The following is a 14574-nucleotide window of genomic DNA, read 5'->3' as shown; positions in this document are numbered from 1 at the left end:
CAAAGTACACAGCAAAGAGAGGGGTCACACGCGGGGGTGCAGCGACACAGGCGGATTTTATTGACCGCACAGCCCTGCGGGGCCGGCGCTGCGGGCACGCGGGAGCCAAGGGGACGGGTGAGCTCAGGGCTGTCTGGGGGTCAGGCGGGGGCCGGCGAGGGGTCTTCGCTGCAGGTACCACCGTGGCGGGGCGGGAGGCGTCTCTCCGATGAGTCTATTAAAAGCATAGCAGTACTTTTACGGACCGGCCGTGCGCCCCTCGGGTGTGCGGGGTTGGGGGGTTCACCAGTCGCACCCCACCCCCGCCTGCACCTCCCGGGAAGCCCTGGCTTTCTCCTTTCCCTCACCTGGCGGGCTCCGCTGAACGGGGCTCCAGCAGCAACTCCTCCGGGGCGGACGGGCTGCGGAGCGCATGGACGGGGCGCGCAGCCGCGGAGCTCCAGCGTGGCACCTCCCGCCGCTCCCGAAGCCCCGGAGAAAGCAGAAGAGCATTGCGCGCGGCGGGCCCCGGGACGAGCGCGTCCCAAGCCGGGGTCCTGGTGGCCGCGGGCAGCGCGCGGCGCCACACGTAGGGCGAGCGGCGCAGCCCCATGAGCAGGCCGGCCGCGCGGCCCACCGTGTGGTAGCGCGGACTCGCCACGTGCTTGTACCAGGCGCCCGTGGGCAGCGGCAGCAAGAGCAGGAGCAGCGGCAGCGCCAGAAGCCGCCGGCTAGCCCCAGGACCCCGCGCCGGGGTCTGCACTCCCGGGCCCCACGCCAGGGCGCTTGCGTCGACGGCCGCCCGACCGGACGGGCCAGCAACTAGCGGGGCTGGGTCTGCGCGCTCGGCGTCGGGAGCCGCGGGTGAGCTGCGTTTGGCGGCCCGGAGTGGGTCCGACTATAACCACTCGGTCGCCCCGCCCCAGACCGCCCCCGCGGGGTCCCTGGGGTCCTCCGAGGTGGTGGGAGGGGTGGAGCGGGACCACTCAGGGCGCCTCGTGGGAGTGGCCTGAAGGGTCTGCAGGGGCCTTCCAGGGGGGGAGGAGTCCTGGGACCACAGGTGGAGGGTGGAGGAGACAAAGGCAGCCCCCTAGGCTCAGGGCTGCTGCAGGTGCCGACCCAGGGACAGGAAAGCTGAAAGGCCTCTGGGTGTGCCCTCCTCTAGGTCTATCCCCTTTCCCTGATGCCCTGCCCTGTGTCACCCCAGCTTCCTTTGGAAACCGTCTGTGGCCCCTCACTCACCCTCCCAGCCTCCGGGACAAAGGTGCAGCCCCTGAGCAACTTAGCCAGGGCCCTGCCCACCTGCTGTCCTGCAGCTCTCTGGCTCTGGTTCCCCCAAGGCCACTTTGTCCATCCATCCAGCTAGGACCCGTGCTGCCCACCCCCGTGTCTTGAATGCTCTTAGCTTCTCCATGGCCAGGGCCAGCTGTTCAACCTGCTTCAGGACACTGCTGGGGCCATCACAACCCACATCCCCAGGGGAGGGCCAGGGTCCCAGATCCTCATTGCTCACTCTCAGCCCGTCCCACAGCCACCCATAGTGGCCCAGGTACTGAGAAGTTAGCCCTATCACGGCCCCTAAGTGTTACTGGGACTTTGGGCCATTACCCCTGGAGCTGAGCGGGTCCCAGATCTGGTGCAGCTACGGGTAGGGCTGCACTCCTGCACCACCCCCCAAGAGCCTAGTGGAGGGATGGCTCCTGAGGTCTGGCAGCCTGGCAACAGCGCTCAGGCCACGCGCAATCACATCGGGTCTGCTGGGCTGGTGGGGGCCGGGCACTGCTGTGGGCCCCGCCTCCCTGCTGTCAGGTGGGGCACTGCTGTGGTCTCCCACCTCTCTGCTGTGAGGTGGGGCACTCGGCAGGAGCCGGTGAGGCCCAGGCGGGGGTGTGCTGCAGGTACAGGGTCTGGAGGACCACAGGGACCAGGCAGCCTGTCGGTGAGCCATCCCAGCCGCACCCCCAGGGGCCCCTTGATCGGGAGAGCCGCCTGGAGTGTGTGGTGGGCGGGCAGAGACAGCACGACACAGGGCTGGGTCTGGCTGCTCTTCAAGTCCCCTGGGGCCTTCACCACTGGCTGAGTGGAGGTGTCGCCTTGGGAATGCAGCCCTCAGAAGAGGCACGAGGCCTGCTGCACTCCTTCCAAGTGGGCAGTGGGGTTCTGTGATGGGCCTGGGATTCTAGAACAAGCAAGAGCAGCAGTGTTACTGGGGTTGGGATGCCGCCACCCCTCCACCCCCCGCAGAGCCAAGATACCAGGCACTGGGGTCGGCCTCAGGGCTGTGGCCCCAGCAGATAAAAGCAGAGGCAGGGATGGAACCCATGGCGCCAGAAGCCAGGCTACCTGGAGAGCCTGCCCCGTTGGGGGTGGGGAATCCCAGGGCCAGAGGAGCAGAGCACAGGGACTCCCAGTTCTGTTCCCTGCCCTCAGGCAGGGCTCCTGCAGCCCACGTTCTGCAGCAGAGGACTGGAAAACCCTCATAAAAATCCTCTTCTCGACCTCACCTCTCGTCATGTTTGCGAGGCAAAGGGACAGAGAGGAGCAGAGCTCCTCCATCTGCTGCCTCACTGCCCAGGCTGCAAAGGCAGAGAGGCTGGCCTGGGCCAAGTTCAGGAGGCCGAACTCCACCCTGGCCTCCCACCTGAGGGGCTGGAATGGGAAGTAGAGCCCTGGGGCTTGTACCGCCTTCCAATCTCTAGCAGTGGCTTAACCTGCTATACCACAATGCCAACCCCAGGACCTGTGTGTGGGGGGGAGGGTTTAAAGATTTATTTCTTTTTATTGGAAAGTCAGACTTTACAGAGAGGAGATACAGAGAATTCACTCCCCAAGTGGCTGCAATGGCTGAGCTGATCCGGAGCCAGGAGCTCTTCTGGGTCTCCCACGTGGGTGCAGGGTCCCAAGGCCCTGGGCCGTCCTCCACTGCTTTCCCAGGCCACAGGCAGGGAGCTGGATGGATGTGGAGCTGCTGGGATTAGAACTGGTGACTATGGTCCGGGTGCATTCAAGGTGAGGACTTTAGCCACTAGGCTACTGCGCTGGGCCCTGGTTCTATTGTTTTAAAAATGTGTTTGAGAGGCAGAGACAAACAGCTCTCACATCTGTTGGCCCAGTGGCCAGATACCTGGAATGGCTGGGGCTGGGTGAGGCAGAAACGCTGGGACTGCATCCACCAACTTGAGCCCGTCACAGGAAGCGGAGCCTGAGAGTGGAAACGGCACTGGTGGGACACGGGTCGCAGTGGCCTGTCCAGGTGCCCACCACGTGCCGGACACTACAAGTCGAAGGCAGACACACCAGCCCTACTACAGCTGCTTCCAGCTCTCCTGTTGGTACTGGGATACATTTTTCTTTACGTGTTTGAAAGTAGGGTGTGGAGACACCTGGCCTCTCCGTCAGCTGCAGCCAGCTGGGGCTGCCATGGGTGGCTGCGTCCAGTGAGGGGTGCACGTTTGGACACTTACGCAGCTGACACTGGTGGACACCCGTGTCCGGCTGCTCCTGCTGGCCCATCAGAAATTCTTGGCATGGATGGAATGCGGCCTCAAGCAAGGGGGATGGGCGGCCGCCAGTTCCTGGACACCTACGGTGGACACTGCTTGGCTCACCGCAGCCATCCTCGGACACTTACGCACATCTCTTGGGCTGGGCAAGAGCAGCCATGACCGAGACCCCCTGTGCTGGCTGTAAGTGCTATTCCTGCTTTACCCGAGTGTGTTGTCGGGAACACTAGCTGGGCTCGCACACTGGGGGGCAAACTTGTGGCAGTAAATTTCCCCACTCTGCAGGCCCAGGGTGCCTCCCTCAGTCACACGTCTCTCCTGCCATGGCACCATGCCAGCCCCAGCTCATTTACGCAAAGGTAGAGCGGTAGCCGGGAGAGTGAGAGCTCTGCTTCACTGGTCCACACTCCACTCCCCATTGCTGCCACGTGGCTGAAGCCAGAACTCCGTCTGGTCTCCCACTTGAGCGGGCCATCTTTCCAAAACACATGAGCAGGGCGCTGGCTCAGAGGTGGAGTCAGCGCAGTAGGGCTACTCCCCCCCCGCCCCAGGGCAGGGCATCAGCCGGCACGAGCCGTCTCTCTCACTCTGCCTGTCAGAAAACCGTTTTAATTAAAGGAGTTTAAGCCAGCATCGTGGAGTCCGAGTCCTCAGTTCTGGGTCCACAACTGTTACTGCTGTCCAGGGTGGCCTGCTCTCGCCTAGGGAGCCCAAAAGTCCTTTCTGTGGGAGTCAGGTCCCTTGGTTCCTGTCCGCATTTGGGCCATGCCTCCCCTCCTCCACCAACTGGGAGTTCTTTTCCCAGAGGTTCTGCTGGAGGAATTTCCCATTCCCTCTTGGCGTGTGGTCTCCTGGACCTGGGTCAGCTTTTCCCACAGAAAACCCTTTGACCTCCTGCCCCAGGGTTGGCTGCCAGCGCTGCGTCCCGGTCTCAGTCACCCCAAGAGCTCCTAGTATCCCGGACATCTTCCTCCCCCTCCTCTCACCTCCCCAAACTTGCACCTTTTGCCAGTTGCCTCGCCTGGGCCAGCTCTGTGTTGGCCCTAACATTCCGTTCCTGGCCTGGTGGGCGAGTGGTGTAGCCGGTAGCGCAGGTATCCTATGAAAGCACCAACCCAGCTCCCTGCTGACGCACCTGGGAAGGCAGTGACGGATGGCCTAAGTTGTGGGATCCTCACCCCTCCGTGGGAGACAGGGAGGAAGCTTCTGGCTCCTGTCTCTGTCACTCTGCCTTTCAAATAAACAAACCAATCTTAAATTCTTTCACTGCCTTTGCAGTGCGGATTTGTGCATGCGCAGATGCCAGCTGCACCCCCACCCAGGTCTCACTGGTGGCGACGCTTTATTCTAGAAGGTGGGGGCTTCAGTGGGCCTACCAGTGTCACCAGCATGTAAGTGGGCGGCAGGGGCAGGGGCCCAAGCCCGTGGGGTGCGCCCCCTCACTGTTCACTGCCCCCCGTTTCCCGGGAGGCTCAGATCCACGCCAGCCTCCCTCGAGCGGAAAACAAGTGGTCCTGAGCCTGCCTAGCCCCCCTCACGGTGGCACACCCCGGGTGGGGGACCCCTGCCCGCCCCCTCGAGGCCGCTTCCGAGGGGCTCGGGTCCCTGTGGCCACAAGGACCGCTCCGTCCACTGCCACGTACGCTGGGCTGGACACGAGCGACACTCCGCGCCCGGGCTCCCGCACCACGAGCGCTCACCCCCGGCAGCCGCGCCGCCCGGGGCGGGGCAGGACGCCGGCCGCCGCCCTCCTGGACGGAAGCCGCGGCGCCCACTTCCGCCGGGCGGGGCCGTTGCTGGGCGGGCCGGTGACGTCCCCCCGGAAGGGGTGGACCGCCGGGAGGCCAGCCGCGCCGCGCCGGCCGGGAGGGGGCCGGAGCCCGGACCATGGCGGCGGCGGCGGCGGCGGCGGCGGCGGCGGCGGCGGGCGCCGAGGGCCGGCGTGCGGCCGTGGACGCGGCGGCGGCGCCCGAACGCGGCGGCGGGAGCTGCGTGCTGTGCTGCGGGGACCTGGAGGCCACGGCGCTGGGCCGCTGCGACCACCCGGTGTGCTACCGCTGCTCCACCAAGATGCGGGTGCTGTGCGAGCAGCGGTACTGCGCCGTGTGCCGCGAGGAGCTGCGCCAGGTGCGCCGGGCCGCGCGTCGGGGGCGCGGCCGGAAGGGGACTTTGCCTTCTGCTCTGTCCGGTCGCCGGCCTGCCGGCTTCGGCTTCCCCAAGAGGCCTTGGTTGGGGGGCCCTCGCGGCGAGGTTCCGGCTGTGGGGGGCATCTGGGAGGTTACCTGAGCTGGGTGGGAGAGGGAGCGATCCGGGGGCTCCGACCCTGGAGCATCCCCACCCACACACACACCCTGGGCTCCGGGGATTAATGCCAGGGCCACAGGAAGGGCGTGAACTCTGTGACCTGGTCGTCTTTGCGGGGAGAGGGTCTCCATTTAGGGCGGAGGCGAGCAGGGGCGCTCGCGTGGACGTGGACGGTTAGGCTGTGGGCATTGCCACGCCGTCCCCAGCGGTGATCCCGAACCAACTCCTGGGACCTGCGCTTGCATTTGTTGAGTGGAGGTGGCACTCGGGACCTGCCCTTGAGGGGGGAGGTCCTCTCGGTGCCTGCTGCTGTGGGACGTGTTGCAGGTGCCCCTCCTTCTTACCAGGGCTGACTTCGGGGGCTCCCCTGGACTTCTGCCTGTTCAGATTTGGGAGAGCTCCAGGGCGCCCCACGCTGCCCCAGGCTCCCGGCAGTGCTGCTGCTGGCGGGGGGCCTCTCGCTGGAGCCTCCTTGGGTGCTTTTACAGTTGTGAAATTTCTGCTTTGTGCATGGAAGGGTTTGCCCTGTGACATCTGCCAGGAGGCCCGACCGTCCTCGCGCTCGGGAGTGACGCAGACAGGCCAGCCAGAGACGGGTAGAGATGTCAGGGTCGTGTACTGGCCAGCCTGGAGACGTCAGGGGAGGGACTTGGACCTTGCAGAGGTCTGGGGGTGCCAGAGTAGCTGGGGGAGCCTGTGGCTTGCTCAGAGGTGCCTCCCGGCAGTGCTAGAGCCTGCCTTCCCGGCCAGCCAATACAGCACAACATAGCTGCACAGCTGGCCTGTCAGGCACACCTGAGCTAAGTTCCAGGGAGAGGGTGCTGTGCAGGTGAGTTCCACGACCACCCACTTCAGGGAAGGGTGTACCACATGTGGACACGTGGTCCTGCCTGTGCTTGTTCATGCCTGTGTAGAGGCCTGGCTCTAGTTTGATGATGGCCACCCCCTGTCCAGCCTGCACTGCTGGGCAGCAGGGCATCGTGTGTCAGCTTGCAGGGTGCGGCTGGTGGGCTCCAGGGCGGGAGAGACACAGCCCCTCAGCGGTCAGCAGGTGGGAAGGTACCAGGAGGACTTCCTTATGATCTTCACGGGCCATTTTCTGCCTCTTGAACCTCATTGACTGCCTCGCCCTGGTCCCTTTCCTAGGGACAGAGTGGGACAGGAGGGCACAGAGGCCCTGGCTTCCCCAAGCCTAGCTGGCTTAGTCACCTTGTCCTGGTATTACCTCCCTCCCTGTCACCCCACAGTCCTGGCCATCGCCTTGGAGTTACTCTCCCAGCACCCTGTGCCTCTCTGGGCACCTTTATTGTCTGCCTGGACACTGGCTGCACAGGGGCGCAAAGGCCCCTTCTGGGGTGTCCCTTCCCCTTCAGGCCTGGCCTTGGGCCATGACTGTCCCTGTCGCCTCCTGCCCCCTTCTGCCTACCATTGCTTCCACTGTCCTGCCCAGTCTGGCCTCTCTGGAGTGTTACCAAGGAGGAAGTGTGGGAGGGGCTGCCGTGGCCTGCTGCTTGGTTAGGCTCAGGACGGGACGTAGGCCACACCGGGTGTATTGCTGCCCTGCCTGGGCTCTTAGGTCTATATGGCCAGCCTGCTCTCTGTCCGCAGGTGCCCAGCCCTGGCCCTTGTGCTCTAGCACCTGGGGCCCTGGGACTGTGGTGCTGGCCCCCACTCTGCTGTCCCAGTGAGCTCTGGAGTCCCTGTCCACATCTCTTGGTGCAGATGTGCCTGGGGTGGGCTGCGCCTCCAGCCCTGGACCCACTGCTGCTTGCACTTCTCAGTCCTGCTGCTGGAATGGCAGGGACCGGCTTCTCAGAACTGTTGTCCCTGCTGTCCCCAGTGTCCCCAAGGCCTTGTGGCTCTGGTCCTGACCGCCTCCCTTGGGTGCTGCTGACCTTCCTGCTTGCCCCTTTGGAGAGGCTGTGGCGTGAGGTCCAGGCTCCTCCCTGTGGTCTGGGCCACTCAGCTGTCCCTGTGTGGTGCGCGGGACTAGGCATCCCTGGTGAGGGTCTCCTCTGGGAAGGAAGCTGCTCCCTACAGTGCCTGCCAGGCTCGTTGGTAACCCTGGGGGCCCTGGGGGCAGCTCCTGCTCCCATTCTGGCAGGCGGACGTGGGCTCTGGAGTTGCAGCGGGGCGTGACTCTGGCTATACAGCAGGGAGATGCGGCTCTGACCGGCGGCCTGCTGGGGTCCAGGCCAGAGGGGTTGACAGGCAGGGATGTGGAGATTGGCCAGGGTACTGGGCACCCCCATGCCTGATGCCCATGGGGGTGTGAGGGTGCTGAGAAACAAGCCCACCCAGCAGAGATGGCCCCTCCCACCTGCCTAGGCTTGAGGACAGGGCGAGGGCAGCTACCAGTCTCCCCTAGCACGTCACCCATCATGGCAGAAGGGGAGGCTGAATTCAACTGGCTTTCCCAGGCCTGTCCAGGGAACAAACTGCAATTACTGTGAACGCGCCAGGCCCCAGACACGTGGGGGGACCCGCTCTCCCCGGCCAAATTCATGGCCATCTTGGCTCAAATACCCCCCTAAACTAAACCTAAACAGAGGAGGAATGGCTTTGTGGTTCCATGGTCAGCCTCCCCAACCCCTGGCTGTGCTGGTGAGAACCTGGAGCCGCTGCAGGGGCTGAGCCAAGTGAGTGACCGGCAGAGGGGCAGGAGGGAAAGGAGAGCTATGCTTGGGCAGAGGGCAGGACTCTGGCCATGTGGCCACAGTACACCGCCCAGTCTGCAGGAAGAGGCAGGAAGGGTGGGCACCCCAGAGGAAGGGGCCTGCTGTCCGTGTGCACCAGTGCCTGTGGGTGCCAGGCCTCCAGGTGGGGTGCCTGAGGTGTCCTGGCTGCTCCTGGGCTGCCTGTGGGGTGGAGCTGGCAGCCGGGCAGCCACTTTGGCCTGTGGCCAGGCCAGGCCACCTCCTGGTGGAGAGGCCGGGCGTTGCGGCTCCGCCCCAGCGGCCTGTGGTGGATATGGCCGGGCAGGGTGAGGATTGTCTGCCTCCTGAAGTCCGCTGGGATTCCCAGGAGGGACCCTGGCCCCAGGCACCTGCCCACACTCAGGCCACATCCCTCCAGCTGCCCTGCTCACAGCTCCGCTTGCTTCGGCCCCCAGGTGGTCTTTGGGAAGAAGCTCCCTGCCTTTGCCACCATCGCCCTCCAGCAACTGCAGCACGAGACGAAGTATGACATCTACTTTGCAGATGGAAAGGTGTTCGCGCTGTACAGGTGAGGGTGCCCCGGGGGTCACCCTGCATCGCCTCCTGGGTGCCCTCTGTCCACACTGCAGGGTGGGGCGGCCCCTGCCGTCTGCAAGTCCAGCTCCAGCTCGTGTCCCAGAAGCCCAGAGGAGGCCACTCTGGGCTGCTGGTTGCTGCCTGCTGGGCCTGTGGCTCAGGGCTTTGGGCGCATGCGGGTTCCTTGCTATCTTCCGTGACGCAGGCCAGCTCCCTGCATCTCAGACCCAGTGTGACCTGGTGTGTTCCCTCAGGCAGCTGCTGCAGCACGAGTGCCCGCAGTGCCCAGATCTGCCACCCTTCGGCCTCTTCGGGGACCTGGAGCAGCACATGAGGCGGCAGCATGAGCTCTTCTGCTGCAAGCTGTGCCTTAAGCACCTCAAGGTGGGTCCAGACCCCGGGGTCCCCAGGGCACGAGGGGTATGGCAGCCTCAGAGTGCATGGTGGCCTGCTGACCTCGAGGTCAGGCTCCTGGTGGCCTCGGGAGTCCCCACCCCGTGTCCAGCACCCCCCCGTCCTGCAGATCTTCACCTATGAGCGTAAGTGGTACTCACGCAAGGACCTGGCCCGGCACCGCATGCAAGGGGACCCCGATGACACGTCACACCGCGGGCACCCACTCTGCAAGTTCTGCGATGAGCGCTACCTGGACAACGACGAGCTGCTGAAGCACCTGCGCCGTGATCACTACTTCTGCCACTTCTGCGACGCAGACGGGGCCCAGGACTACTACAGGTGGGGCGGGCGGGCGGGCCTCTGGGCAGGTGGGTCAGGGCCCGGGGCTCGTGCTCATGCCCTCCCCATCCCGATCCCCACCAGCGACTACGCTTACCTGCGAGAGCACTTCCGGGAGAAGCACTTCCTGTGCGAGGAGGGCCGCTGCAGCACTGAGCAGTTCACACACGCCTTCCGCACCGAGATCGACCTCAAGGCGCACCGGACTGCCTGCCACAGCCGCAGCCGTGCCGAGGCCCGCCAGAACCGCCAGATCGACCTGCAGTTCAGCTATGCGCCACGGCACTCGCGCCGCAACGACGGTGAGCAGGGTGCCCTATCCTGGCATCGCGGGTCCAGAACCCACTTCCTCCCCTGGCCTCAGGCACTCCTCGCCCCTGTTCTTACTGAGTGCCTGCCCGAAGTCGGACCCCATCATGCTGTGACACAGCTTCGATCACAGTGGACAAGGCTGGCACGGGAGCTGCCAGTGTCCTTGCCTCTTGTGGACCTGGCTCTCTGCCGTGGGGCGTCAGGGAAGCCTGCGTTGTCCAGGCTGGGAGGCTGCCTCCAGTAGGCCGCAGGGCAGTGACAGGCTGTGTGCTGGCCACAGGAGTCGTCAGTGGCGGGGACTACGAGGAGGTGGACAGGTACAACCGCCAGGGCCGAGCAGGCCGGGCCGGCGGGCGTGGAGCCCAGCAGAGCCGCCGAGGAAGCTGGAGGTACAAGAGGTGGGAGGATCGATGTGTCTTCGGGCCTTCTCTCAGCTCTGCTAGCTGGCGTGGAGCTGGGACCAGGCACGGGGATCGGGTGGGGGTGCTGAGGTGTGGCAGCAGCTGGCGTGGAGCTGGGACCAGGCACGGGGATCGGGTGGGGGTGCTGAGGTGTGGCAGCAGCTGGCGTGGAGCTGGGACCAGGCACGGGGATCGGGTGGGGGTGCTGAGGTGTGGCAGCAGCTGGCGTGGAGCTGGGACCAGGCATGGGGATCAGGTGGGGGGGTTAGGGTTTCTGGGTTAGCAGTCCCTGTGAACGGTCCCTTCCTCTTCCCTCTCTGTCCACCAGACTGTGGGTCAAGGGTGGGTGGAAAGGGCCTGTTCTACTTGGGAGATCGATGCCTGGGTGGTAGGCTTGTGTAAGGGCTGGGCCCTGGCGGCTGTGCTGCTGGGCCTGGCTCAGCCTGAGGCCCATCCCCGTTCCAGGGACGAGGAGGAGCGAGAAATCACTGCTGCCCTCCGGGCCTCAGTGGCTATGCAGCCGCAGGAGGAGGCCCGCAGGAGTGAGGACCGGGACGAAGGCAGCAAGGCCAAGAGGGATGAGGCCGCAGCGCGGAGCCAAGAGGAGCCCCGGGGGGCTCGGCGCCTGCCCCGGCCTCCAGAAGGCCCAGGTGAGCCAGCCCCTTCTTCCTGCCTCTCCACCCAAGTCCACAGACCCAAGTCTGTGCCAATAGGCAGGGTGTCTGGGACTGTCAGAGCTGTCCCTCAGGAGGGCGACAGGCACATATGTCCAATAGGTCCTCCGGGATCTGCCCATGCCCTCCCCTCTCTGTCTTATAGGCCCCAAAGAAGCCTCAACCAACGGCCCCCTCAGCCAAGAGGCCTTCCCATCAACAGGTCCAGCCCCAGGGGTCACTCCTCCGAGGTTTGTGTGGGAACTGGGATGATGCTGCGGGGCTCCTGGGCAGGCCTGGGGAGCTGCTGACCGCTCTCCCCTCCTTGGCCTCAGCTCTCTCCTGCCACCTAGGCCAAAGCTCAAGGAGGAAGACTTCCCCAGCCTGTGTGCCTCCACCTCATCCACCTGCCCCGTGGTCGCCGCCGGCTCGGGTGCTGTGGGCTTGGCACTGGCCTACCCTGCTCCTGCCAGGGGCAGGAACACCTTCCAGGAGGAGGACTTCCCAGCCCTGGTGTCCTCAGCCAGCAAGCCCAGCACTGCCCCTCCCAGCCTCCTCTCTGCCTGGAATAGCAGCTGCAGCAAGAAGGGAACCCTGCCTGGCCCAGGGGCCCCGGCAGCTGGTGGGGGCACTCAGCCCCCGAGGAAGGCCGGGAAGGGGCACAAGGGTGGCCGGAGGGGTGGTCCACCCTCCACAGAAGAGGAGGAGGGTGGTGGCATCACCGCCCAGGAGCTGCGGAGCACACCCACCACAGTTGCTGTGGCTGCCCTGCTGGGGCCCACCTCAGGCAAGCTTGGCAAGAAGAAGAAGGTGGGCTCCGAAAAGCCTAGTGCTGTGCTGTCCCCACCACTGGTCCCCGATCGCAGCCCGAAGCCCCCTGGGGCCGAGGAGGCCCCAGAAGCCCCTGCCAGCCGAGCTGAAGGGCCAGTAACTGTCGTCGTGAATGGACACACTGAGGGGCCAGCCCCAGCACGGAGCACCCCCAAGGAGCCCCCTGGCCTGCCCAGGCCCCTGGGACCCCTCCCCTGCCCTGCACCCCAGGAAGACTTCCCTGCACTTGGAGGTCCCTGTCCCCCCAGGACACCCCCTCCCCCAGGTACAGGTCCCTCTCTTGTCCCTGCTTGGGTATCTGGACGGGGCCAACCGGGGAACAGGGTGGACAGGACAGCCTGCCAGTGGGCCTGTTGTCCTCGGCCACATGACCCTGCACTGTCATTTCCTGTCTGAAGTGGGCACCGTCCTAGCACCTGCTGGATGAAGCATGGCTGCTGGGGCGGGGCCACCTGCCAAGGCTGTGACTGGGTCTTGCTCCTGCAGGCTTCAACACTGTGCTGCTCCTCAAGGGCACCCCGCCCCCACCCCCAGGCCTGGCACCCCCAGTTAGCAAGCCACCACCGGGCTTTTCTGGCCTCCTTCCTGGCCCCCACCCATCCTGTGTCCCTGGCCCTACTAGCACCGTGAAAGCGTAAGTGTGGGCAGCTGCCCCTGGGGGCTGCAGTGGAAGGCTGCCCTCTGGTTGGATAGCCCCAAAGCCTGAAGTCTCCACCTTCCCCCTCACCTCCTGACTCCTAGACCCAGGCTAACCCCTGCACCACGGGCCTACCTGATACCCGAGAACTTCCGAGAGAGAAACCTGCAGCTCATCCAGTCCATCAAGGACTTCCTGCAGAGCGATGAGGCCCGCTTCAGCAAGTTCAAGAGCCACTCAGGAGAATTCAGACAGGTCAGGGGACGTCAGGGAGGGGGTGGTTCCCCACCGGGGCCTGGGGCCTCAGTGACCGGGCCTGGCTCTCTGGCGGCAGGGCATGGTGTCCGCAGCACAGTACTACAAGAGCTGCCGGGACCTGCTTGGGGAGAACTTCCAGAAGATCTTCAATGAGCTGCTAGTGCTGCTGCCCGACACGGCCAAACAGCAGGAGCTGCTGTCTGCACACACACACTTCCGCAGCCGCCAGAAGCCACCTGGCGCCAAGTCCAAGAAGAACAAGAAGAGCATGTGGCAGGCCAGCACCCAGCCAGCAGGCCTGGACTGCTGCGTGTGCCCCACCTGCCAACAGGTGCTGGCCCAGGGTGACGTCACCAGCCACCAGGCCCTGCACGCTGCCCGGGACGATGACTTTCCCTCCCTGCAGGCCATTGCCCGGGTCATCACGTAGCTCCCGGCACAGTGGGCAGAAGCGCTGGCAACTGTCAGGCTCCCTTCCCCTGTCCTGGCGAGGCCGGCAGGCCTCTCAGCTGGCCCCTGCAGGAGGCTCCACCCTGACCTCAGCACCGGATTGCCTTGGTCTGCATTCATGTGTTCCTGGAGAGCCGAGGGTGGAGATGCCCTTGTGGTCACCGCCCAAGGCATGTGACCCACCTGGGCCTCCTGACTCGGGCTGTAGCCCTGAGCTCCCAGAGCCCAAGCTGTGGATCCACTGGTGCTGGAGTCCAATTTTGGGTGTGTTGTGTAAACAGTTGGCTGTTTTGTGATTCTAGAATGTTCAGGATTAAAAACAGACATGAAATTGTGCTACTTGAAGTTGAATCTTTACGAGACAAGCTGACCTGGGATCTCAAATTGCCTCTGACCTTTTATAAGACAGTTTATCTTCAAATAAATTTATTTTTGCGATATTGCACATGGCTGGTGTCCTGAGCTTCTCTACTGAGTCCCCCGATGTGCAGACCATGTCAGATAGCAGCCAGGTAGCTTGCCATGCCCACACTGTGCAAGGAGGCCCGCTAGAGGCAGCCTGGTGGTCAGCATGCGCTGGCAGGAAGAAGCCACCCAGCCTGGACCCTAGTCGTGTGGTAAGGGAGGTGTGCACAGCAGTGGGAACAGACGCCCAGGGCTGGGCACCAGTGTCAGGAATGGAGGAGACTCGCCCACAGCCACAGGCCAATGCCAGAGCCGCCGAAGGGAGAGAAAGTGTCCTCTGAAGCTAGTGTTTGGGAGGTGGACCAGGAACACTGGCCATGTTGCTGTGTGAGCAGAAGAGGGGGAGCACAGCAGGTCAGGCCATGGCCATGACTACGCCTGGACTCCAGTCCAGCTTCCTGCTGATTACCTGGTGGGGTCACGCACAACCCAGCAAGGGCTTGGCCCCTGGCACCCCGGCCAACTCTGGCTGCTGCCTGTCCATCTGGAGAGTGAACTGACTTCTTTCTTCTCCCTTTGTAACTGACTTCTTTATTTTTCTTTATTTTTTTTAATATTCTTTTTTTTTTTTTTATTGAAAAGTCAGATATACAGAAAGAGGAGGAGAGACAAAGGAAGAGCTTCAGTCCGATGATTCACTCCCCAAGTGACCACAACAGCCAGTGCTGAGCCAATCCGAAGCAAGGAGCCAAAAGCCTCTTCCAGGTCTCCCACACGGGTGCAGGGTCCCAAGGCTTTGGGCCGTCCTCAACTGCTTTCCCAGGCCACAAGCAGGGAGCTGGATGGGAAGTGGAGCTGCCGGGATTAGAACCG

The 14574-nt window shown here is 64.2% G+C and overlaps 2 protein-coding genes across 2 annotated transcripts; one reads left to right on the top strand and one right to left on the bottom strand.

The window, feature by feature from the left end:
- Window positions 1-43: 43 nt before the first annotated feature.
- Window positions 44-5371, bottom strand: NPW (neuropeptide W). Its single transcript, XM_058681057.1, has 3 exons — window positions 5183-5371; window positions 348-877; window positions 44-214 (listed from the first exon to the last, which is right to left on the bottom strand). Exons 1-3 carry the CDS (start codon window positions 5369-5371, stop codon window positions 124-126), a joined length of 810 nt encoding a protein of 269 aa, XP_058537040.1. The 3' UTR covers window positions 44-123.
- On the top strand, window positions 5370-13325 carry ZNF598 (zinc finger protein 598, E3 ubiquitin ligase). The gene is made up of 12 exons (XM_058681056.1): window positions 5370-5609; window positions 8899-9011; window positions 9274-9403; window positions 9543-9754; window positions 9839-10056; window positions 10347-10464; window positions 10933-11117; window positions 11287-11371; window positions 11456-12216; window positions 12438-12585; window positions 12693-12843; window positions 12923-13325. Exons 1-12 carry the CDS (start codon window positions 5370-5372, stop codon window positions 13274-13276), a joined length of 2715 nt encoding a protein of 904 aa, XP_058537039.1. The 3' UTR covers window positions 13277-13325.
- Window positions 13326-14574: the final 1249 nt, after the last annotated feature.

Source organism: Ochotona princeps, chromosome 24 (assembly GCF_030435755.1).
Source record: "Ochotona princeps isolate mOchPri1 chromosome 24, mOchPri1.hap1, whole genome shotgun sequence".
Lineage (NCBI taxonomy): Eukaryota > Metazoa > Chordata > Mammalia > Lagomorpha > Ochotonidae > Ochotona > Ochotona princeps.
The sequence above is the reverse complement of the archived record's forward strand: the minus strand, read 5'-3'. Positions and strand labels throughout refer to the sequence as shown.